This window comes from Agelaius phoeniceus, chromosome 2 (assembly GCF_051311805.1).
Source record: "Agelaius phoeniceus isolate bAgePho1 chromosome 2, bAgePho1.hap1, whole genome shotgun sequence".
In the NCBI taxonomy this organism is placed as follows: Eukaryota; Metazoa; Chordata; class Aves; order Passeriformes; family Icteridae; genus Agelaius; species Agelaius phoeniceus.
In genome coordinates this window covers 57497613-57524111 of record NC_135266.1, presented here as the reverse complement: position 1 = coordinate 57524111, position 26499 = coordinate 57497613, and the positions used below count along the sequence as shown (strand labels likewise).

Here is a 26499-nt window from a genome sequence, read left to right as displayed (position 1 = left end):
TACAACTGGATTCTATCAAAATATTCCAGATTAAAAGTTTCTACCTAACACTGTACAGTTTACATCAGATTGCAAAACCACTTTAGGGTTGCCCAGTATATTAGGAATAGCTAAAGTAAATGAGGTTTTAGAAGCTTCAATGCACTGTGTGTCAAGCATAAGATTACACTGTTACAGGGTATTCCCTCTAAGCTCGTGAGTTACACTGCTAAGAATCTGTGCTCATCATACTGAGCTCTCATAGTCTCAAGCCATAATGAGACTGCAAATAAAGGTAAATGGAGCATACCTTTATTTAGATTATATGCTTTAATATACCCTGTAATAAGCAAATTATTCAAGTCTGTTCAGAAGAGTGCCCATTTAAGCTATTGATTTTGGACAGATCTGACACAGGAAAAATCTAATAAAAAGTACTAAGAAAAACATATAAAATGAGGCAACGATGATTTAGCTAATTTTATGACTTTATACACTGTTGATTAAAATTCTGATTCTCTTGAAATAAGCCTTGAAAGACAAGAACACTAACAAGGCTAAACAAGAGGGAAAGGATCATGTAGGAACTCTATCCACAAGTCAATTTATCAGAAACTGTAACAAATAAAATTGCTCTGTTCATAACATAGTCATGAAGGTATCTATGGCACAAGGGAATTGCATCACATACCTATAGACACCAGATTATTCAGCTACCAGAGTATTTTCTTTCCTTAGGGATACAAGGACTCTCACATAAAATACTCAGTAAATAAGACATAGCTTTGTATTTTAAAAGATTTATTTAATACCATTAACCAATATTTTTCAATAGTAATCTATAAGAAAAACAAGCCATTTAGAACTACCATGATTGATAAGTGTATTGACAAGAATCAATGTATATCGAAACATATAACAAAGAGAGGGGTTTAGGTTGATCTGGTTAATTGCTATAAATAACAACATCTGTTCTTTCCAGATTATAAAAATAATAAAATGAAACTGGGAAAAGTAATATAGTTTTCTCAGTGCTGCTTCTGATAGTGATGCACCTATCCAACCTTTTGAAAGACACAAGCAGTTTGCATCTTCTTTTTCTCCAAATAAATAAGTTTGAAATATTGGTTATATACTAAGACCAATAAAACTTCCTTGATTATTTCAAGTCTGCTATACTGCAGTGCCAGAACTAAGATATTGAAACAAAAGCATGTATTTCATTCCCAAAAGAAGTTTAACCTAGCAGTGCTGTCATACATCCACAGGCTGATTTTGTGCAAATAGTCCTTACTTCCTACTATCACTTTCCAGAAAGTTACATTAAAAAACTTTATAATCTATCCCAGTTAATATGATTTTCTCAGCTACTGCTTATCTGCACTTGTATTCAGCAATACAAAGCTACCTGGTAAAAATACTTCCAAGAAACTTCATTGTTTTTCATGTTTGCATTTATACAACACTTGCCCCTTACATAAATTTCCTCATATTTTAAAGTGTATTTTTTGTGATTGCACTTAACAGAGCCACACAAACTCTACAAAAAGGTACATGTTATTTATTTGTAGTCAGTGGCATGAGATGTGCAGTAAAATAAAATGTAAAGAGTTATACAGTTCTCAACTCTGAAACAGGATATGAGGATTTCTTTCAAATCACAAACATAATCCATTTGCTCAGTTATAACATATACAATATTTAGAAAGAGACAAAAAAAGTTCCAATTTCTGTAGGAAAGTAAACAGGATGCACATCAAATGCGTAAATCACCTTAACCTTTTCCTCAGAAGTGGAGAGTATAACTGAAGACTATATAATAATCTGCAGCACCATTTTCCAACAACACGTAAGTGTTCTAATCTTAGAACAGTTTTTCACAAGTTGCACATTAAAAGCTTTTAATCACTACTATAAAAAATACAAAGAGTGAAGTAAATTTTGTAATTTAGGTGAATCCACATGATTTAGAACCCACAAAAGAACCTTTTCCATTAATTCACAAGCTAAGTGCTTAGCAATATTTAAATAGACTCAAAGATTCAGTGTACTATTCCATATAAATAGCAAAGAAAATGCAACAATTTTCTTCAAATTAAAATATTCTGTTAAAGCTCTCTCTAATATGACAGAGAAATATGAAAAATATGGCACAAACAGGAATCAATGAAGCAGTTGGATTCTGGATTACAAGACAACAAGTATTCTATTTCACTGAAAATAAATCTTGCAGAAAATAACACTGACTTCACTTTTCCAAAAAGTGCAAAAAAATTTTCTAGTTAAAACCATCGCTGTGCATCTTCCAATTACAGAATCACATTTCTTATGCATTATTACAGATGTACAATTGACATTACTTCTAACATCTGTATTAGGGTTTTCTCTCCTCTTTCACCAAACCTGTAATAACTATTCAGTAATACAGATCATTTACTGTGCTATGAGACACTCTTGTGGTACATTAAGGAATGAAGTGATGAGCCAATCATAAACACAAAGATTCAAACTCAGAAAATTTCCATTACAAGCAAGCTTTAAGAATATTCACCATTTTAGAATATTTTTTTTTAAAAGCAAGCAGGAGAGATCTGCAGCATTCATTCTCACTGAAATGCTGTTCTATTTGACACACTATTTGACAGAAGCTAAACAACAGAAATGCTGGAATTGCAAGTGAATTCTTGTCTCTGTTGGCTAGAGAACACATTAATACCACATCACACTCTAAAAGTGAATGTAACTTCATATCATCTTATGTTAAAGAGGGTATGTATTTCTGCAACAAAAATAGATATTTGATAATCTAATGTATCTACCTAAGTTGGAATATCAGACAAATATACTGTAAATATAGTTTTAGGCTAATTCTAATTTGCAAGTTTTTAAGCCTCTGTCCAGAAAGCTTCTTATTCCTCCAGCAATTCAGGCAAACAAAACTTGTATAATGAAAGCTACTTGAATTCCTGCTCCTCAAAGTCTGTGCAATAGTTCTACAAGACTGAAGATGATGTAGTCTCTATTACAGAGATTCTGCATAATTAGTCTAGTATGCAGATTTGGTTATTGCACACATCTTTTGTGAAGAAAAATATAATTTATCATATGAGAACAATAGTAGTATTTCTATACTATCTCTTCACACATCTTTGCACTAGCCACAATTTTTTAAATGCTGAAAAAAGACAAAAAGGGAAAAATGAATCTATTTTGCACCAGATGGAGTCTTTTTCGTATTGTTCAGTTAGCATTTCTAAAAGCTGTAGAATAAGATTTTATCCTTCTCTTCCTGTTACATTCATGTATGCATAACAGTTGACTACCTAGTCACTAGACCTTACAGATATTGAGGAATTAGTCTAATTTTAGAGGAATAAAAATTAGTTAGCAGTTCTACTAGTAACAGCATACTCATTCTATTTGACCTAAATATCATTATATGTAAATGTAGTTCCTGCAGCAGAATTATAATTTGATTAAATCTATACGACTTCCCTCCCCCTCAAAAGGTGGAATACAAACATTACCCTGAGTAAACAGAAAACTTCAGCAGGTGATCAAAGAATAAGCCTTAGCTTCAGAGCCTGGAATGGCATAAGTACCAAGAGCCATACTGACAATCCAAAACAAACAAGACTCCTACAAATTAACAATCTGTGTTATTATTTTTAAGAAAGTTAAGCATAAAACAATTTACATTTCATCCTAAAGGCAAACATGAGTTCTAGCAAAATGAATTTTCTTGACAAATCAAAGGCACATTAGCTCCTTCACACAAGGAATGTTTTGTCCTTAATTTCTCCTACTCTTTTCATACTGACTTATTTTTGCCACTGGAGTTTCAGGAGGGCTTTATACAGTTCCAAATATGCTTCCTACTTTGAGTTTCAGTCTATACTCCCAGGTTCTCAGCAACAGAAACCTGGAGATCAGAACTGTCTATTTCCAGTGCATATGAGTATCCTGTTCTCAAAAATCTATTTTTGTTGAAGTGGTTGAGATTCTTTTTGTTTATTATAAAGCATGCATCTGCACAGCTCAGCTTATGTCACCATTTGTTCCCACTTCATCACTACCTTTTCCTTATTCTGCTGAGTAAGGAACAATCCCAGGTACATTCTGAGAGTCAACCGCTAGCAGCAAATGGATTTTATCTTCCCCTTTTTAAAGTTTGAACAAGTCCATTTATCACTTCTGCTTCTCTTCTATAGAGCATTAAAACAGCAGTTCACAGAACAGTAGCTCACACTACTAGATTAGTACTGAAAATGAACTTTCTCTTTTGGCTTTTTGAAGTTATGGCCATCTAACCTGCTTTGGTTTTAGCTACATCTATCCATGTTTGTTTCTTTTCACAGCAACATTACAGATTATTTTCACAGCAACATTACAGATGCCAAGATTTTTGCTGCAATGTGCAACCATGCCTTGAATCCCAGTTTCTCTACCAGCATTCCAGCTACAGCTACCTTCCATGCTGTCAGCTTCAATAGCAGCTTTTATTCAAACAATCTTGCTGAACACCGATTTGATTTTTTCATCCTCCCACTGTTTCAAACAGATGACCCAGTATTTCTCAAGACCTTACACTGATATGCCAGCAACGAAAACCATAATTCTGTTTCATATATATCAAGTCCATTCAGCCAAATTTTAAGTGCCCCAAGACACTACACCGCACAGTCTAGGAATGGCAAAGATAAGCAGTCACCCTAAAGCAGGCTCCTTCTAACTTCTTATCCTTGCCAGCTATACATATGCATTTACAATTTTAGAAAAAGCCATTTCTGTATCAAAGGACAAGTCAGATTGCACAGCAGGAAACATTTAGTCGTTACAACTGTTAAGCTGAGTAATGTACCAGATGAAAAAAGTTTCATTACTCAGTAACTTATGTTAGAGGGGAGTAAGGTTGAAGAACTATGTTGCGAGTTAAAAAAGTAGAGTTCCACTAACTTGTAAAAATAGGAAGAGTGGAGCAGCAAAGCCATAAAACAGAAATATGAAGTTGTTAAAATTGACAGGATATGTTGTCCATGCCCTCATTCTCTTAAATTTAAATGACACTGAATGCAACAAACTCATCCAGAAGAAGAATGTATCTGAACACACAACTATTTCACTGTACATATTCAACTATTGTGCCAGCCAACAACTACAACAGTGCAAACACATCCTGCCCTATTACAAAAATTTTCAGAATGTGGAACTAGATTATATCCTATGTAAAAGAATATTTTGTTAAAGCTCTGATTTAACCCCCAAAAAATCCAATGATTTCAGATCAAATAAATTCTCTCAATTCTTACATAACCTTCAGAACCTGATTGCTTTTAATGGGGGGGGGGGGGAGGGGGGGGGGTACATCATGTACAGGACATTTACAAAAGTGCTTCATGGTGATGTTTATTTCATAAAAAATATTGAAAGAGCCCTGTTAAAATGTCTGTCAGCAAACTATCAGGGCAAGATAGAGACTAGAAAAATATGTTTAGAATGAGAAAACTGTATGAGAAATTTATCATGTTGAGATCATGCAGAGAACAGCAGCCCACAATGGAAGCCTCTTTCACAAAAATTCATATGAAGTACTCAACTTACTGGTTTTTTAATTAAGAACTCAATTTAATTAAGAAAATAAATTATGCATTAGATAAGGCCAGGCCATATTTATACAAAGTTAGTAGATAATGAAGAGTATGTAATCCTAGTGGGTAAGAAAAGAAAATGTCTATGGCCATACATATGAATAACTTAAAATATTGTTCCAGCTGAATCTGATCAAATGCAAACAGAACCAAAGACTGCCAAATATAATACTGCTCAAGTCTGCACGGCATGCCAGTACCCAAGTACTGTCTAACAGCTGCCTAATTGGACATCACTGCTCCACTAATGCATAATCTCCTTGATTTTTTGTGTTGTTTTTCAAAATGAATTGTCCTTGAAATGAATTTCTTCTGAAACAAGCCATTCACTGAAAAACTAAATGATAGATTTTCCAAAGGACAAAAAACTAGTGCTCATGGAAATTTAAATGCTAATAATTTTCATCCACAGTGACTTTGAAGGTTTGCCAAATAAGGTTTGTTAAACTTCTCTTGCATGTAAATTATTTTTCTCAGTTCACAATGAAAAAAGGCTACAATAAAAGCAGCAGTGTAATGAAGATTTTATTACAGGCAAATATAGTGTTACCTTTAGTCAGATGTAAATGTTTGCAACATTAGATTGGAAATTCATCAAAAGCATTTAGTGCATAAACATGTAGCAAAACCAAATAGGAGGTAAAAACCCATGAAAATAGGTTTGTACCAGGCGTAGAGTTTTATACCTCCTGTGTGATACAAATATTAGCAAATTAATTCATGCAGAATGCTTACCAGTATAGTGACAATTACATTGAAGTTCTTAAAGTGAGTATTTTCCATTAAATAAACAAAATTATTAGATTGAGCAGGGCACTGGGATGACTTTCTGTAACTTGCATTTTAGGATCCAAACTCATTTTTCTATTCAGTTGGTATTTATAATTTTGGCTTTATGAAATTGAATAGACTTTTTTTGATCTCTGGATACATGAAAATAATATCTACCTCCTCTAAGATCTTACTTGTTCACACGATGGAAATATTTTCTAGTAGAAGTCAATAAAGGAATGCTTTTATTGCTTCCAAAACCTTCAAAGGCTTTTCCTACCACAGTGTTGGGAAATGGAAGTGGAGTGCTTTTATTACCCTGAATATACTGTCATATTTTCATCAAACATAAAGTGACTGCAGACTGATATTGTATTTTGTGTAGAAATCAACTATTAAAAAAAATAATCAATTATTTGAAAGAAAAAGCTAAAGGTGAACTAAAGGAACTACTCTGTCCAAGCACTTCACCGAGCAGAAAAGCCTAGCACTCAACTCAATCTGGTTTGAAGCTGACAGCAAATAATAGTCTGTGTGTAGAAGGTAAGAAACACTCATTTAATAACAGCACATACTACTACTACTCCGTCAAAAAGAAAAAAAAAGTAAAATAAATTAAAATTAAGGTCTAGTTAATACTGTGCTTAGGTAGATGCTTACAAATGCTGTAACAAACTCTTCAATAATATATTTTCACAACCTGACAAAGCAGTTCCTAACTGAAAATACAAATCAAAGTACCTTATCTAATAAAAGTTTTTCTAATCCTATTTACAGTATATGCTGACACACCCTTTCGTACAGTCCTAGCAGAAGAATGATCTGATGTTACTCATGATTCTGACATAGATTAGAACACTGATGACACAGTAATTCAATAATTCATTAATTCAAGGGAGAATTCATCCTAAGAAATTGTATAAGAAGGAGAATAAGGGGGAAAACATGCCACAATTTTAGCTTCAAAAATTCAATCTACAAAAAAAAAAGTTATTGTTAGGCTACTTTAACCACTGCTATGCTAATGTTTTTTTTCAGGTTTTCTATTTTTTGTTTGCCACACATTCATGGAGTTATCTGGATATCAAAGTCAGATTTTAAGAGTTATTCACATCCCACTTCTTTAAATGCATTTAACAGACTGAACAACTGAATGTTTCTCCAATCCATGACAGGACATCAGAAAAAATAAATTAAGTTGGATTATTTTTTCCTCCATTGGGTCTGTTTCACCGTGACAGTAATCAGTAAGTGACCCCCCTGGTTTGAATTTGACACACAAGCTTTTCTATTTTATCAGAGAGCAGGTGGGTGGGCATCTGGCAGCCAGCTAAGCTCAGTGCACCACAGAAGTACATCCACTCACCGATTCTTATGCATCAATCTCTACATAACAAATATGATTTGCTACAAATATTTAAAAAGGACAAGAGCAGATCTCATTCTATTTGCTAACAACATCAACAACTAATATAATTTATTAATATAATATAATTAATATATAACCAAGCAACACTAAATATACCATTCAGTCTCTCCATGTGAAGATGATACCACTGACATCTCAATGCGTTAGTGTTGCTGTTCCTTGCAAATGCTTGTAACTTACTCCTGCCTTCTTCAGAAATAACCTGGTTTTCCTTATTTCATTTTATATGCACAAATCTTTTTGAATAATTGTGCTTTCAGGATAGTTAGTATGACACTGAAAGGCAGCCAAACAAATGCATAGTGGGCTTTAATTACTTCTACTAGTACAGTTACATTAAAAGGCAATTCAGGTTACTCAGTGCTGTATTATAGCAGAAGTTACTAAACTATATTGTTGGCAGTCTTATAGGTTTGTAATAATAAGATTCTACAAGAAGTACAGTTTGGAACTATCTCTGATAAATCCTCTGGAGGAGGAGGAAAATACAAGGTTATTGGGCTCCACCTAATCTTTCAGATGGATGACAACATGTTCTCTTGCTTATGCAAGGTAGGCTGTGGTGTGTTAAACATGGCACTAAACTGATTTATATTGCTAATTTGATCTTCTTGGTAGCATTTACTCTCTTTTCTGATTTAAAAAAATTGAGACTTAATTGGCACTATAGCACCTTAGGTCTTGATTTTTCTTACAGAGTATACAGGGGAAAAAAAAAATTATAACTATATTGACCTTTTCAAGTCAAGTGCCAACAGAGATAGTACTCCCACAGAAGTGCTTTATTTCTGAATAATCAAGTCTGGCAGGAGCTCTGGTGTGATGGGATCAGACACTGCCATTTCCAATAAGATTAGGATGAAAATCTGTCCCAGTTGATAAAAAAAAAATAAGAGAGATCATGCAATCTTTCTCTCTCGAGTTTCCAAGATTAATTCCCTTTGATATCCACAAAAGAAAGAAGAGAACATTTCTAATTTTTTTATGCCATCTCCCATTAGCTGCAGTTATCTGCATATTGCTAAAAATAATGAAGAATTTACAAGTGATTTCTTGTATGTTTAATGTGCAATTTCTAATCCTCATTTGGACATTGCCACTTTAAACATAAGAGTCTTTGGATCAAGCCAAATCAACTTATTGGTAGGATATTTAAAATACAGCACATTAATTATAAAGCCCATATTTCACTAAACTGCTAGCTTTCTTATATTTTGCATACATGAGATTTCCAGCTTGTCATTTTGGAATGAAATGCTTCAAGATTTCTTTTTTGGTTAGAGGTTGCCTTCTTGTGTACTCTACACAACCTCCTAAGTCTTGGAACCACCTTGGCAAACCACTTCAACCACCCAAAGGATTACTGTAAGGAATTTGCAGCTGGTTCTCTCTTGTTATCCTGAACACACATCTCACATTATGCCTAACTACTACAGTCTCACTACATTAATTACACTTATTCAGTGACTTCAGCAACTTACTGCTATAATCTTCTCCACACCAGAACTCTTCAAAGTAACTCCACAAACCCAGTGTTTGCATATTAAAATTTACCATATTGTAAAGGTAAGTATTGTAAGTCTTAAACATAGTAGTTTGAAGCCACTCCAACACCACACAACGTGGCAGTCCTATCACTGATTTAAAAACAAGAACTGCAATAAGAGAGGTTCATAGAAAAGACATTATGCCAGCCTTACCACTTCTTACAATCCATTCTCCTCACTCAGCAAAAGAGAAAGTTCCCTCCTACAAATATAACCCTTCCTATTTCTTTTGGACCATTTTTCCCTGAATTTTTCTAATCTTCTTTGAACCTACTGAACTTTTGAAGTTGTCTCCAAGTGGTCCTACCAATTCCTTAGCTAGCTTAACTTACAAAAAATTAAATACACATTTTAAAATTAGCTGACGGCTAATTAGGCTAATTAGCAAAGGCTTCCTTTGCAAGAAATTCAAGATTCACAATGAATATATGAAAAACATCCTCTTTATATTTATCTAGATACATTTAATGAGTTTTCCCATTATCTTCACACTTTTACATTTTTAATGCTAACTTTTTTCTTGCAATACTATCTTGAACTTCCCTATCAAGACACATGCAGTTTTTTTTACCCCACAGCTTTAGCTGCTGGCAATTTTTCTGAATTACAACACAAAGTTTACTCCAATCTTGTCTATAGTTAAATCTCCCACTTTATTATCACAAAATATTCAGCTTCTCTAATTTTAAAATTTTCTCATCATATACATGTTGTGATCCAAGAGCTAATATTACAATAAATTATTATAGAAGGAATTTCCATTCCCAAGGTTTTGCACAGGAGATTTCTTTTACCCCACAAGATTTCCATGATTCCAGAGCACATGCTATCTTTTATGCAAAATGTCGCTCCCCTGCCTGTACATCTAGTAATTCCAGCAAAGTTAGCAGCATGTTAGCTTTACAGACCAGTGATTGTTCTTCCATCAGGCTTCCAGTGTATTACAAAGCAGCTGACATTCAATAATGAGCATTTGTGTTTGTTCATCTTATCTCTTAGGACTAAATAACATAAAATCACATGTAAGCTCCAGCTCTGCTATTCAATATTTCACATATCAATTGACTTTAAGTCACACATTCAGTTAAATGTTTTCCAAAAATCATAGTAAGAGATTCCTTTAAAACCATTGTTGCCAGAAAGGGTTTACACAGAATTTCTTCATTGGTCTGAGATAATGAGGATAACCCTGGTGTCTAATTCTTAGTCTCTTGATATTTCATTTCTTTCTCTTTCATGTCTCTTCCAACCACTCTTCATACCAATCCTTCTTTTTGCCATTAAAATGTATCACGTAACAAAATACCACCCATGCAAACCATTCACATTCATCACCTTATTTTCAGAACTTGTCAATTATTTTTCTTTCCTCCCAGCCAGAGAACAGTCATGGAGCTGTCAGAGGTACACAAAACCAACTCTATTCAGGTAACCAACTCACAACCAAAACCAATGGCCAAAACAAACCCATAACAAGGGTAACCACAATGATAATCCAGTGACATTTCACAGGTGATAGATTCACTGTATCAGTCAGGGATATCACCACAACAAGCACAGGAACAATGACCTCAAGTACACACTCAAGCACTGACACACATGGAGCCCTCTCGCTCAGGCTTTTATGACAAAGGAGCTGGTTTGCCATTATGCCCTTGACTAAATTCTAAATCAATGAAAAAAAATTGCATTTCAACTTCAGTAAGTTGCTACAAGAATACCATCAACAAGTGGTGCTTTGATACTTCTCAGTGTTCATCTCAAGCTTTTATTGTTATAAAACATGTTGCTTTCACAAAATTATTTAACTTTTGAAAAGTGACAAAACCAGCTTTATAAAACACAAAAGAAAATACCCTATATGATCCATAGTCTGTATGGACTTTCCACAACTACCATAGCAAGCAGCACAGTGAAAATATTTCCTCCAGTAAAGTATCAAGACTGCTGCCAGCAACAAGTCAAAGTAGTTATTTCCCTCTACTCCCCTTCTCAGGGAGATACTTCCCCACTCTCAGAGAGAAGTATCTAGAGTATTTTGTATGGGTTTCTCTACTTGAAAAAAACTATAGGTACTTTGGAATGAGTAGAGCAGAAAATCATCAATATGATTTGAGGGCTGAAACATAAAGATGCAGACAGAAAAGTTGAAAAAGTCATCAGTCTTGAGAAGGATAATAAAGAACAAGGGAAAACTTACTGATGACAAAAAAAAATAACCTGACAGAAGGCTCAAAATAAGAGGGAACCAGAATTCTTGGAGGTGCACAACAAGAGGAAATAGGCACAAGTTTCAACAAAAGATATCCCAAAAGAGAGTATGAAAAAAAAATTCACCACAATGACAAACATGGGAACAGGCTATCCATCCCTACATCTCCATCTTGAGAAATACCTCAAACTCAGTTGGAGAAAGTCCTGAACAAGATAAACTAGACTGGTCCCTTTACAAAAAGTTGTTTGACTTTCAGATGACCTTCAGGGGTTTCTTCTGTGGTTCATGTCTCCAAAATATCCCTGGATATACTCAACAAAGGTTCCCTACAGTCTGAAGCTAGGCCCTCTTTTACTTCTTTATTCTTGCAACAGTATTTCTTTCATAGCTCCATAACATCTTCAGTTTTTCAATTGCTTCAATGCCCCTTCAGAATCAACATATTTCATAACTCCTGTACAAACATCTGCTGAATCTTCAAACCTATTCTATACTGTTCTGTATTCTTTTTTCTAGTGAAAATTCCTCAGTGGATTATTTACATAGACATAAGACTTCCTTTTCTAGATCAATGCTGATATACTTTTGGCATATTAGCTGGCAAAATGCACCAACTGAATATTTGAGTACCTCAATTTGATTTTACTTAATGATAACAAAGTCCACTTGAAGCATCATTGAACATTCTGATCCCCGCTTCCTCTACCAGATACTTCTTCTTATGCAAAGATTTTAATGAAAAGAGTGCATAAGCAGACCCTTCAGCAGAGTGGAATCCAGCTCATTCTTTGCATGCCATCATTTGGCTACAGAATCATTTTCAATTTCTCTTCTTTCTGGTTTTAGACACAAAGCTTTAGAAATAGTTAAGGACTGTTCCCAATTTGAGAGTAGTGAATAGCTTGCTGATTCTACTTTAAAGAGCCTGTTGTTAAATCTCCTCAAGATTGTGAAGAAAACTGTATGTCTCTAATTTCTTTGGTAAGTTTTGTTATAATCAGTACATTAAGCATAAGCTACAAAGAAGTATGCCCTCTCTCCGTGGTCATGAGGACAACAGCAGTTGCTTTTCTGTCCTCTGTCCTGGAATTCATGCTGTCAACAAGGGACCTTGAGATCCGGTCCTGCCTACTAACACACTTAAGCTTTCACTTAAAGTGCTGTAAACCACTCACTTGAACAAAGATGAAATTTAGTTCCATGCTGCCCTTTAAACACCTACTTGCTGTTCTAAATAAAATCTTTAGTGTCTTCACTTCCTTTGAAAAATTAAGATGATAGCACACTTATATCACCCACGTGGGACGGGAGAGACTTCAAAACTTACAACTAAAATTATTAAGCAGTAAGCCTCACTTTTAAAAAAGAAATAAATTTGTCACTGGAGACTACAGCCTTTAAATTGCTACACACTCACACACACACTTTTGGTATAAAAGTGTATTCACTGACTTTCCAACTGTAGATCCAGTAAGTCTCTTCTATTGGGTTTTGTCAAAACAATGTATTCAGTCCATTCTGTTAAATATTGAGGGATGTTAATCTTGTTAACTCTAATGTTCTTGCTGTCTGTGGAGACTCACAATCGTCTTCTGAGGCATTAAAATGTTTGGCCTGAACATCCTCTTGTCTCCCAAATTTTACTGTTTAATTACACATAGGAAATTATTTCCTCCAGTGGCTTTTAAAACTTCCAACCTATTAATTCAGGGAATATTCTTGGGAATTCTCCTAACATTCTAAAGGCACCATAATTAGCTTCTAGACTTACTTTAATAGATTCAAGCAAATATGTCTATGGTGAGGTTTTCTTGCCTTTTTATCTTTGTGCAACATTCTTAATATTATTAGGTATCAGCAGCAACAAGCTATAATACTTACATCAGAAACACTGCTAAGGCATAAAAATCATGCTTTGACAAGAGTGGAATAAAGTTCTTGGTTACGGTAAAAAAATAATGGATTATACACACTAAAGCATACCCCTAAAAAAGGAAAAATTTGAGAATGCCATGTCATTTAATTAATAAAAATATCAAAATAGAATTTTTAAAACAAAGTAAAAATACAATAGCCCCTGTTTAATTTGCAAAGAAATCACAAGCCTTTGACTGCTCTAAAATACTACATCTCTGATACCAAAAAAGGAGGTAGGAAAAAAATGTGTCAGGAAGTAACAGGCATTTTATATATGAGACAGAATAACCTAAACTACTACTAAAACAACTTACTGCCACAGAAAGGAGAAAAGTTTTAAAGCCAGGAATACTTTCAAATATTCTGTTACTTCACAATGCTTTAAAAGCTAAAGAAGCTAGGCAAATATCAAAGGAGATCTGTGTTCCTACAGGTTTATCAGGAAGTAAAAAATAATCACTGAAAGACTATTGTCCATCACAGATGCAACACACATCAATTATCATATCAATTCTGAGAGTAAACACATCACCTTCTGGGCTCTGGATTAGATTTCAGTAATTGATGAAGATATTCTGATAAAATATTATAATTTTTTTTTAATGTGATAAATAAAATCTGTATTAGCCAGAAGAACTTCTTGGTGTTTTTTTTCTGTGAGGGTTTCCTACAGGTCACACAATTATTGCCATGCTTGCGTAAAATAATTCAATATTACTGCTTTAAGAGGTCTAGATTTTCAGACATTTTTCTTCATACATCCCACTTAGAAATAAGAACATTAATATTATACTCTGAAGGTTTTTTCATATATTTATTTAAGTCCTAAGAATGTTAAAGGTATCTCCAAAAGCTGAAAATTAAATCCATCAGCTACTTACCTCTTTTTTGACAACAAAATGTAAGCTCCAATTTGCAAAGCATGTCAGCATTCTCATACTTGTCTTCTTCTGCCTTAACCCAAAAACAGGATTCTGTCATCTCCTGAGGTCTGATCTACAAGCAAGAGACAAAACAAAATTTTATTCATTATTTTGATACTATGCAGAAACTGTGCTCTGTAAAGTCTAAAGCACATTAAATATTTAAGAGCTCTGTAAAACATGTTAATTTTTAGTACACAACTAATCTTCAGGGCTGTTAATATATTTCTCATTAAAAATAATAATATTTAAAATAAGTGAGTTTTGAAAAAACTGATTCTAACAATGCAGACAACACACACTGGTATCCAAGATCTACAAGGAGCAAATTAGCTTAGGTCTAGAGTTAAAACTTGGGCAAACTTCAAATAATCTCTGCAGACAATTGGTTTAGCTAGATACGAAGTACCTTACTTTTCAGAATTTAGCTTTGATTACTTCATTAATTGTGAAAATCTCTTTACTGACTTATTTTTGGTCTAAATAATTATAGTTTCCAAACTCAGTAGCAGACTAGTATACTCAATCTTGTCACAATGGAGAAGGAGAAAAAAACAAAACCAAAACCAACCAAACTCCAAATTCAGTCTGTATTTTGTCAGTCATTAAATTTATGGAAGTACATTGAAGTACTACAGACAAATGGAGAGATCTGTACTCCCTCTTTCCAGTCCAGGCTAGATAGATTCAAGACACTTGTTTGGAAACTGTATAGCTATCAGTATAGTTCAGTGACTGATCCAACATAAGGAGTCTGCTGAAAAACAAGGTGTAATAGGAAGCATAAGAAGCATCCTGCTATCAAGGTTGTTTTATTTTAGACCAGAACTGGCTTTTCTAGGCATCCAATAAAGTCAACAGATACTTGCCCAGATGATTCATGGGTTAATGAAACACAGTTTTCAAAAAACAATTAAAAGCTAAAGACAGAAAGTATTAATATCTTACATAATTTTAACTAATTGCTTGTCTAGTCTTACTTCTGACAATCTATTTTCCCCAACTTCAATGTCAGATTTTACATCGAGTATTTGTCATTAATCAACACTACCTTAGACCAGTTGAGTCTTTTCATGGTAACCTCAGGTTTGAATTCTTTTTTAGGCTTCATTCCAAATGGCAAAGCACATGAAGGCGGGGACCACTGTATTCCAGGCAGGCCTGGCAGAGGTGGTGGTGGAGGAGCACCACCAAAACCCAGAGGAGCTCCCGAGCTATTCAGAAGTGGTGGAGGAGGAGGGGGAGGCGGTGGTGGTGGAATTGCTCCATTAGAAGGCAGCGGTGGAGGAGGAGGGGGTGGAAATTGGTGTGGTCCTGCACCTTCCCGTGGAACAACAGATGCATCTCCATGAGTTGATGGTAGAAAACCAGGTGGCAGAGAGCCATACTGATAAGGAAAATAGTCTTATTCAGTTTCACTGTTTTGTCAACAAAATGCTCCAACAATCATAGTTTATAGATTAAATACAGAAAGACAGTTGAAAGTCAATGCCATTTGTCTTGTATAGAACAGTCAAATAAGAATGATAACATTCTTAATCAAAATCGTGAAATCAAAAGCCCAATGTGCTTTTGATTTCATGATTGGATGTGTCAATACTTTGAAGCAGACATTCAGACCTGGGGGGTGCACACCAAAAATGACAAACTGAAATGGTGTTTCCCACTTTTTGCATTTCACTGACCATGAGCAAAAAAGGGTATGATAGATATCCTGAGACCTCACCTAGACTACCATGGTTTAGTTCAAATTAAAAAAAAGTAACATCCTAGTCTCTGTTGTTTTCATCCTATAGATGACACAGAAACATTCCAAGTACATAACAGAAAAATCTGAAGAGATAAATAATTCTATTGAAAAACAGGTATCTTCCAATGTAGGAGCATTCTCATTCTACAGAATTGAAAACATGAAGCAATAATGAAAAAATATCCATCCAAAAATTAGTGTTCCTTACACACTAGCTTCTTATTCCATATAGAAATGACATCCATAATGTACCAAAATAGGATTAGAACTTCAGCAAGTCTAATAAAATTACTACTACTATTTGAAAAACTCTATCATAGGCCTGCAAACATAAATGAGAAAGTATCTGACAAAAATAACAAAAGAATAAATAAGAAATATTTATCTACTGGTGATAGCACTAATTACCTCTTCAACTAACTATGAGCTGAAACTGATTATTTTAGAAAATTAAAGGAAATACAATATGCAAAAGATTTTAAATTTCTAAAAGGAAATAGCTGACTATCAATGAGAACAAATAAATGCATGCACAACAGCATGATAATGTTTTGAATTTCTGAGAATAAGCATTGTTTACACTGACAAATAGACACTGAACAGTTGGGCTCTAGAAATGAAAGAATGAAAGAAATACATCAACACGTACCAGTTGCAAGAAGAGACTAAAGGAATGAGACCAGGGAAAAAAATTAGTATTAGAGGTAGAAGTCAACATGCTAAGTAGCAATTGATGCCATACTGAAGCCAAAGATTAAAAGTACTAAGTTGCAGTAATCAGTTACCTGACATTTACAAAACTTTTCATGTATCCCATTAACAACACTGGGATAATTCATGGTATGATAATTAGTGAGCAGAATCATATGTTATGCTCTCTGTCTGCATGTAAAAAAAATTATATTTCATGCAGTGAATAACAGAAAAAGTAAAAAAGGGAGGAAACCAATTTCACTTACAAAAAGTATTTAAGTATGACTTCAAGATACACACAGAAAAGTACTTTCTTAATGAATGATGTGCCACTCTTACTATATTTGGTTTTTTAGAATGCAACAATTTCTTGCTTTTGTTAAATGTTTGACTTTGACGTTAACAATTAATTTTGACCAGAAACATGAATTAGAATGACATTTCTAAATAGACCAAAGGAGAGCTAAATTAATTTTCCTCACTAAGAAAATTAAAGAAGCCAATAAATATTTCTTAAAAATCCTCAGAAGTATTAAAATAAACCCCTAGAAAGCACGTCTTTCTGATGTTTTCTTCTTCAGGCATTTTTAGACTGTTCTTGTTCCCAGAAGTAAGACACAGGAAATATCATTTGGTCGCAGTCTCCTTACATAGATTTAAGAGTTGAAGCAGTTACAAGTAACTCAAGTATTATTCTCAAAAAATCTGCACTATTCCTCTCCATCACATATTTCTGCTTGAAAATTGAAAAATTATCAGGAAATGTTCTTATCCAGCCACAGGTTATTTCTTTCACTGCTGGATATCCATGGTAAGGCCTCAGTATAGCAAACTGCATAATAAGCAATTTCCTGTGCAGGGATAAAGATCACAATGATGAATGCTAATCTAAAAGCATAAGACTTATTACCCTATGTGGTTAATTACTTTGGAAATGTATGACTCTGAAAGCAAAACCCAAATGAAACCTAAGAAACTAGTTTAATTAACTGAGCTCAGGCATAAAAAGGATCATCTGGGAACTCACAGCTAATTAATGTCACATTACAATTATTTATATAAAACAGAAATAAAGGAAACTAACATTCAATAATAATCGATAAGAAAGATTCTTTGAAAAACCTCTCAATCATACTATCAGACTCTGAAGAAGATGCAAAAGGAGTCCCTTTCAAAAACATTATTTCATACATTCACTTATACCCTCTTTTACCTGTGATTTAAAAGCTTGTAATTCTTTTTCAAGTTCATTGATTCTTTCCTCTTTTTTTTGAAGCAGGGCCTGGGTCTCCTGATGAACGACAAAATCTTTTTCAAACTAAGAAAAGAGACACAAAAAGAAAATTGTTGGTACCAGTCAGTCCTGCATAGTTTCTTTAAATTCCACCTTTTCCTTTTGTGCTTTTTAAAACCTTCATGATAACAATACCAAGACACATGTCTGCTATTCCAACTTCCATATGTCTGCTGAGTGGAAGAATCATCTGAATCACCACAACAGGTCTTGACTATACAAAATGGCATAAAGACTTAACGTATATTAAGTCAGTATTACACAGAGGAGCTTAAAAGCCATGGATGTACACTAATACAGTCTGTAGATACAAAGGAGTCTCTTTTTATTCTCCCACTGTTTATTTTGTTAGGGATACTGATAACCGCTGAAATAAAGTTGCTTTTTGGAAGAGTTGTATATGAAAACTTAAATAGTAGAAAGGTTCTCAGTTAAGATTAACTACTTCACACTACTTGGCTTCCTAATCTAGAAGAGCACCCAAATTCCCACCTTAACATAAAACTAATAGTAAGTTAAAGTTAAGAACTATGCCATGGTTCAGTTACGCCATTCATTATTCTATTAAGCAATTCCATGTCCATCTTTTGATCACATCATGATGCGATGAAGAATGACTTACTTTTCTGGAAAGTTCAGAAGCCTTCTCTTCACATTCTTCTAATCTTGCTCTATCTACACAAACATCTGGAAAAAAACCAACAAGCACACTTACACATATGTAGGGAACACAAGATTCTTAGTCACCTATTCAGTTTCATATAAGGAAGTATGATGCTGTAATCATTTCCAAACACGGTACTTACCTAGTAAGTGGCTGAAATTTATATCTAATCTCTTACGATACGTGAAATCTGGGTCTGTTCCACTTCGATGTAACACTATCTGTGATACACACTCTTCAATTAATTTGAAATACTGTGGACTAAAGAGAGAAATGAGCTATTTTACAGATATTTATTAATCAATCTATATTTAAAATCTTGTCTATGAACAAAGTAAAGTCAAAAGCTTCAGGCTGATTTGTTTCCATAGAAAGGTAAAAGTTTCAAAGGAAAATTACATTTAGCAGTTTATTACACAAAAGGAGTTTACAAAAAGCCTGAAAAAACAGTGGCCCTAAAGAAAAATTATTCTTGTATTATAAAATCTACATCTCCCTCCCTGCAGAAATATAAGAAGGAAAGATCCCCTGCTTCCTCTCAGTAAAGAAAACGCTCTTCCTTCAGCTTGATTCTACTAGTTTTGTGACTTTTGTAAGTACAAGTGCATTGCAGCCCTGCTTCAGTACAAGGAATGAAAAACACCATGTTCTAAAATGCCAGGGGGTATGACAGCTGGGTCACTTGCCCAGAACATGCAAGCTGTGAATTTAAACCTTTTCAGGTGGAAGAGGTCTAGCACAGATGTACCATAGCAGGCAAGCACCCTTAACCTTTAAACATACATCTGTGCTAGACCTTGCCTGATATGCAAGGTTATACAGAATGTTGTGCAGAAAACAGATGGCCCCTATTCAGTTCACACCTCGTTCCTCCAGTGTTTCCTCAAAGACAACACAAGAGTTTTGGAAGGAAAGTTTTTGTCAGCTTGAAACACTGAAGTTTTATCAACTGTTTCCCCTTTATTCACCTGATGAATTTTCCAGGAGACACAAACATGTCTACACTGACCTATAATATATACTGAAAATATTCCATTCCAACCCAAAAGTTAATCTAAATTAGGCATATGTTCGGGTTTCTGTATAGAATACATTTCTTTGCCTACTCGATTTTGTCCTTTGACTCAAATACACCACAAAATTATAATGCTACTACCATGATTTATAACTGATTAAGACATCTCTCCTGATCACTTATACTTGCAATCAAAAAGGCCCAGCTCTTAACAAAAATAGTTTTCTATGTTTATAAAATAAAATTATACCCTAAGCCAAAGAGATAAAACATATAGATGGCATTATTGATTCCAAGTGGATTCTTTTGAACATGAGCTCACAAATTACAATCCGCACAGAAAGACTAAAACCTATCATTGGATTTATGGAAGAAATATTCTATTAATAACTGAATAATAAAAAAAATTCCATAATTAACATTTAAAACAGCATTAAACATACCGGATAAAATAATCATTTCTTATCAGCAAAAGATGTTGGAGAATAGAAAGAAAATATCCTTCAGCACTAGTGTCCTTTACTGTATTCCACACCATGTTGTAAACATCATTCACTTCAGTGAAAGTGTTAAGGAGAATAATAACAAAGAATCAAAAAATTTCAGTCAAATGTTTACTGATAACTTCTTTAAACAAAAATTATAGCAAAAAAATGTCCATTATATGCTTTATTTTGCTCATGTTTGTCCTGCTGATATCATTAAATCATTTATGTTGGAATAGACCTCTAAGAAGATGATCAAGTCCAACTATTAGCCAAGCACTGCCAAGTCCATCATTCAGCCATGCCACTACATGTCTCATCTAGAAATCTTTTTTAAGTATCTTTAGGGATGGAGACTCCATTTCCCTGAGCAGCCTATTCCAGTGTTTGACAAACTTTTCTCTGAGAAATTTTTCCTATTATCCAATCTAAACCTCATATAGCACACCTTGAGGCCCTTTCCTCCCATTCAGTCACTTGTTACTTGGGAGAAATGGCTGACCCCACCTCACTATAACCTCCTTTCAGGTAGTCATTGAGAGCTACAAGGCCCCCCTGAGCATCCTTCTCCAGAATAACCCCAGCTCTCTCAGCTGCTCCTCACAGGACTTGTGCTCCAGACCCTTCTCTGGACATGCTCCAGCCCCTCCATGTCCTTCTTGTGGGTGAGGGGCCCAAAACTGAGCACTGAATTCAAGGTGCAGCCTCACCAGCGCCTAATATAGGGGGGGAATGATCAGTGTCCTGCTCCTGCTGGCCACACTGTTTCTGACACAAGCAAAGATCACATCATCCTCAAAAGGATATTCTAGTTCAGATCTAATATCTTCTAAACGATGAGAGAATTCAATCATGTCTTCTTCTTTATGCTCATTGAACACTTTCAGCTGAATATCTAGCGCTTCATTCTTTATATATCGTAGTTGCTGCAATGAAGAAACAGCACAAAGACTTACAAAATTAGTATTTCCATATGTAAATAAATGTATCTTTTTAATTTATTCCATATGTTTATATTAGTTAAAAGTTCAAAATTACAAAACCACATGAGTTAAGTTAAATATTCAAAAGGTAAATGTAACTTCAGGCTGGCTTAAAATTTTTGCACAACAGAGTGTCACATGTTCTTAAGCAAAGTCATAAAATGCTGAGGAATCAGAATAAAATCAGAATAAAACTCAGAAAGCACATTTCACCTTTTCATTTTTATTTTAAGGCTGATACTTGTCCCTTACTGCTCTTTCCCAAACTTAATAAAATGCCTTTGAGGATAATTTATTAGAACTTGTTCTCCCATTCCTGCTCTCAGGCTCAAATAATTAAAAAAAATTAAACAGTAATGCAAAGAGAGAAGACAAGATGCTTACTGGTAATAACTCTTTCAATCCACTGCGCATAAATTCATTTCTGATGTGAAGCCTAAAATCCAAGTCATCAGGAGATGTAACAAGAGCATTGATGAGCTGCATGCAAGCTACCTGTAATAGAGAAAATAATCATCTTATTTCTAAGATTTCAATATGCATCACAATCAAGAAGATACAACAAACTAATAATTAGACATTACATAATTTCTAATTATGAAACTACTGTAATCTTATAAATAAGCTACTTAAATTCCTGATCAGCCACATGAGCTATAAATACCAAATTCTAGTTCACAAATTTCCATTATAGTTCAATATTTTACCACTCCATTGAATTTTGTCATTTTATACAAATATCAAGTTCCTTTAGCCGATGAACTTTAGCAGATAAAGCATAATAATGGACATATAAAAATCATTGCAAATATACATTTATCTATACATATATATAAGAAGTTAGTAACAGAATGCAGTCTGTGTACAGTGAAACATACCTTTTCTTTAAAATGCTGAGTAAATTAAACTGAGCCTGAAAAACAGAATGGGGTTTTTTCCCCACTTGTTTTTTGAAATAGTCATTCTTTAAACATACTGAGAATTATAGAATACTTCATGAGAATCACTCCTTCAGCTCAAAAGAAAGAATCACGCCAGCTACTCAGCAGAACCTCTTCTGAAAAATTAAGATACTCATCTTGAAAACCCACAGCCAGGAGCAGCAGGAATTCCCTGTCTGGATTCACAAGTCTTTAGAACGATGGCAACTTACTGTTTATCTCTAATACAGATGAAAAGAGACATTATATCCCTTTTTTACCCTCTTTATTGTTTGCACATTTTGCTTTAATTTACAAAAAATATGTTATTCAAATAATTCCAGCATTTTAAGGGCTTTTTAAAAGCACCAGACCATTAGAATTCTATTTGGGCCTTACCTACTATGTCAACAATTAAAGCAATCTGGTTCAAATACTTTGCTGTAAAGCCTTTTATAGTCTAAAAAATGATGATGCATTATGCCATAGGCAAAAGGTAATACTGGAACGATGCTCTCCCAGTCATCTGCAAAGTATGCATAATTCCAAGTACTTAATTTACATATGGCCACAAGAACAACTATGTATAAAGATGTACAAGCTACTTTGATACAGACTATAAGAAACAATAGCACCCATTAGGTTTCCAGAAGGAACATGCTAAGATTACATAATAGCACAGACCACAACTATTATCTCACCTTTACCCTACTGCAAAGTATGTAAGCATGAGAGTAGCTTTATATATTATTTCAGCTGAACTGTTATGGAGGTGAATGGCAATTAGCATAATTTAGGCCTGTTTGACTGCAGTGTTAGTCTATGTAGATGAACTTACTGGCTAACACTCTAGAAGAGAACAGCTTAGTTATGAGAACAGAGATGTAACAAATGTAAACAATCTGTTAATGTGAGAGCAATGAAACTGCTGATAAAACCAAGCAGACTGTGAGCTACAGCAGGTTTTTAGGGACCAAGGGTTAGAATGACCCAAAAGTGCATGAGGTATTCTTCACCCAAACCCATAAATGACGGTATTTGGAGTCACTTGAAAAGAGAATCTTGATGGCCCCACAACTCTGCATTAGGATTTGGGACCATCTTTTCAACTTCTAGAGATGTCTGAAATGGCAAGAATGCTCAAGGGAGGATGCCATGGTTGGAACCACTGTACTAACCCATCCAATACCTCTCCCGGATAAAAGCTGCCACAACAGCATTTATTACTCTGTCATACCACATACCTTGCCTCAACAATAACTTCAAAACAGTTATAGAAGAAACAAGCTTTGCTCCTTCTTCTTACTTGAAGAAAGAGCTGAAATTAATTTCTATTCCCTCAGAACTTTTATGAAATTGAGTACATGCAAATATCTATATTTGCATAATAATAGAAAAGTTTTGGTTTTATTTTATTGACATAAATAAGAAAATCACACTAAATTAAGGATATAAAATGATAGAATGTCCTGAGTGGGAAGGGATTCAAAAGGATCATCAAGTCCAACTCCCAGTCCGGAAGTCCCAAGAATCACACCTTGTGCCTCACAGCATTGTCCAAATCCTTCTTGAACTCAGACAGGCTTAGTGCTGTGACCACTGCCATGGGGAGCTGCTCCAGTGCCCAATCACCCTCTGGGTGAAAAACTGGTACCCAATCCTAACATCTAACTTAAATATCCCTGACACAGCTTCAGGCTGAAAGGACCCTTGGGTCCTGTCACAGGTCACCACAGAGAAGTGATTAGCGTCTGCGCCTCCTCTTCCCCTCACGAGGAAGTTGCAGATTGCAATGAGGTCTACCCTCAGTTTCCTCTTCTGGCTAAACAAACCAAGTGACCTCAATTGCTCCTCACACAGCTTCCCCTCAAGGACCTTCACCATCCTCATTGCCCTCCTTTGGACACATTCTAACAGTTTTATGTCCTTCTTATATTGTGGGACCCAAGACTGCATACAGGACTCAAAAGGATTATTTAAATCAACTGCATAAGTGTTAAGATAGACTTCTGTAACTTACCCCAGTGTTAGACAATAATCAAGTTACAACACCTAAACAAAATAATTCAAAACCAGTGGAGGGGAGGACGAATCAAAACTAACCAATCAAATATGAAAACGTAATAAAAGAGACAGAGAACTTTGAAGGACAATTTGCAAAAAGCATCTATGACTAACACATCTAATTCCCCAAAGATAGCAAAAGAAGGAAGACAACAGAATCTGTAGAGTCAGTAAAAGACTATGGCGTAAAGAAGTGCCCAATGAAAACAAAGCAACACAAACAGCAACACTTTGTCATTCTGGCATGTGAGAGGAGATCACAAAGTAGAACACAGACAAAAAAGTTCCAAAGCGGCAGAAGAATTCAGAGAACTAAGCCAACATGAGAAGTAACAAAAGAGCATTCACTCTTCAAACATTCAAAGCTTTAAAAAAAAATTGAGGACAAAATAATCCAAGTTTATACTGAAATGTATCTTGACACTGAAGAAATAAAGATGGCAAAATTGTATTGACATTTAAAAGGCCACTTTCAGGAAGATCTGGACAACTACAGATTGGCAAGTTTGACTTCTTCTACAGTAGAAATATATTTTTTATAGTTGAGAACAAAATTAATGAGTAATACAAAAAATGTAATATCAATAAAGAGACAGTATAAATAAATGGCTTTGCAAAGCAAAGTCCTATTTCATGAATCAATGAGAGGTGTTTGAAAGGTCCAAGGAGCAGGCAAGAATGTTCCAATCTAAGTCTGGACTTTAAAAATTTAAACAAGTTTGACAAATATCAAAACAATTCAGAAAAATGTAGAAAACAGCATGCTAAGTAGACAAAATCAAAAATTCTACTAGTAATAGGTAATATTGAATTTGATGTTTAAAAGTCTGTTTTTAAAAAAGTTTCTATGGCTCAAAAATTATGTCATATTAAATTCTGTTCAAGTAATGTTTCCTAATGTTTTCCCCCCGCCTCACTGTAAGTCTGTCTTTGTATGTTTTTGTTAGCAAAGTGTTTAAAAGATTTGGCGAGGCAATAAAAGCCTGTTCCTGTCCCTTCTCCATATTCTTTACAGTGAGGGCAATTAGATCATCACCTGATGAGGAAAAGTAAATAGCCTCACGTATCAAAGAGGAATATACTTACAGTATGTTTTCTTTCAGAAAGGTATTGGCATCCCATTAGTAGCACTCAGCTTTAAAAGAGCTCAGTTAATTAGGAATATAGCTAACAACACCACAACACTGACTGTTTTGCCTTATAGAAAGTACGTTTCCTGGAGAAAGATCTTTCTGATTTGGGGCTTCTTTGAAGTTGTAAATAAGAAACAACCCTTGGTTATTCTTCTCTTCTTATAAAGCTGCTAAATAGATAAGAATTTGAGCCTTTAACTGTCACAGTGGATTTTTCATCTTTGTAGTGTCTGTCAGAACAATTCTTATGATACTTCTCCCTGAAATGTGTTATTGCCCTCATTTTATACAAATTGCTTCTGTATCTATGTCTACAGTATTTGAGAAACTTAGGGGAAAATAGGACTTTGTTAACTTATCAATTATTTTCTTCAAATTCAAACAAAACCTCTGTATTACTCTTCAAGCCTGTTTCTGCACAAGTACTTTTTCCTGAGAGTTACTCTAATGTTTGTTACTGCCAAAGCATCACTCTACACTAGGTAACAAAGAAGGGTGCTAACCGCAGCAAAGGAAACTACAACAACCAAAAGATAAATACAAATAATATAATTCTCTTACATCCAAACGTTGACACTACAATACACAAAATTTTGAAACCAGCTAAGGTGCCCAGTCCATTTTTCAAAGGTAGACTGAAAAAAATCTTCCAGGAATTGTCTCGACAGCAACCAACAGAGATGAAAGGTTCTGCTGTACAACCAAGCACTTTGAAGAAAGAAAAAGCTCCTCATATTGAATATTTGTCTGTACTCCTCTACAGTCTTGTTCAGGACACATTGCCTTGTAGCCCACTTATTTTTGCTAGTAACAGGCTACAGGTTTTGTATGAAGCTAACACCACATGCTTCCAGAACTCTCAGGCTTCACCGAGACTTGGCTTGCCTGTCTGGAGCTCGCTCAGTTTTGGCTGTTTTTGTTGCAACAGGATTTGTCAAGTAACAGAATCACTATCACCCCACTAGGTGTACATTTTTCTTAGCCTTGTACAAGTCTCTGGAATAAAGTTTACCGTTACATACATTTCTGTAATTAGTGGATAGAATATGACCACAAATGAAATACAGCA

General features: G+C 34.6%; 1 protein-coding gene across 1 annotated transcript in view; it reads right to left on the bottom strand.

The window, feature by feature from the left end:
- Window positions 1-26499, bottom strand: part of DIAPH3 (diaphanous related formin 3) — a 212388-nt gene that overhangs the window by 146579 nt on the left and 39310 nt on the right. Inside the window, exons 9-16 of the mRNA XM_077173643.1 lie at window positions 21698-21808; window positions 21138-21256; window positions 20289-20405; window positions 18973-19091; window positions 18789-18853; window positions 18086-18190; window positions 15481-15816; window positions 14388-14502 (exon numbers count right to left, since the gene is read on the bottom strand). Coding sequence (XP_077029758.1) covers window positions 14388-14502; window positions 15481-15816; window positions 18086-18190; window positions 18789-18853; window positions 18973-19091; window positions 20289-20405; window positions 21138-21256; window positions 21698-21808 — 1087 coding nt within the window. The remainder of the gene's footprint in view (window positions 1-14387; window positions 14503-15480; window positions 15817-18085; window positions 18191-18788; window positions 18854-18972; window positions 19092-20288; window positions 20406-21137; window positions 21257-21697; window positions 21809-26499) is intronic.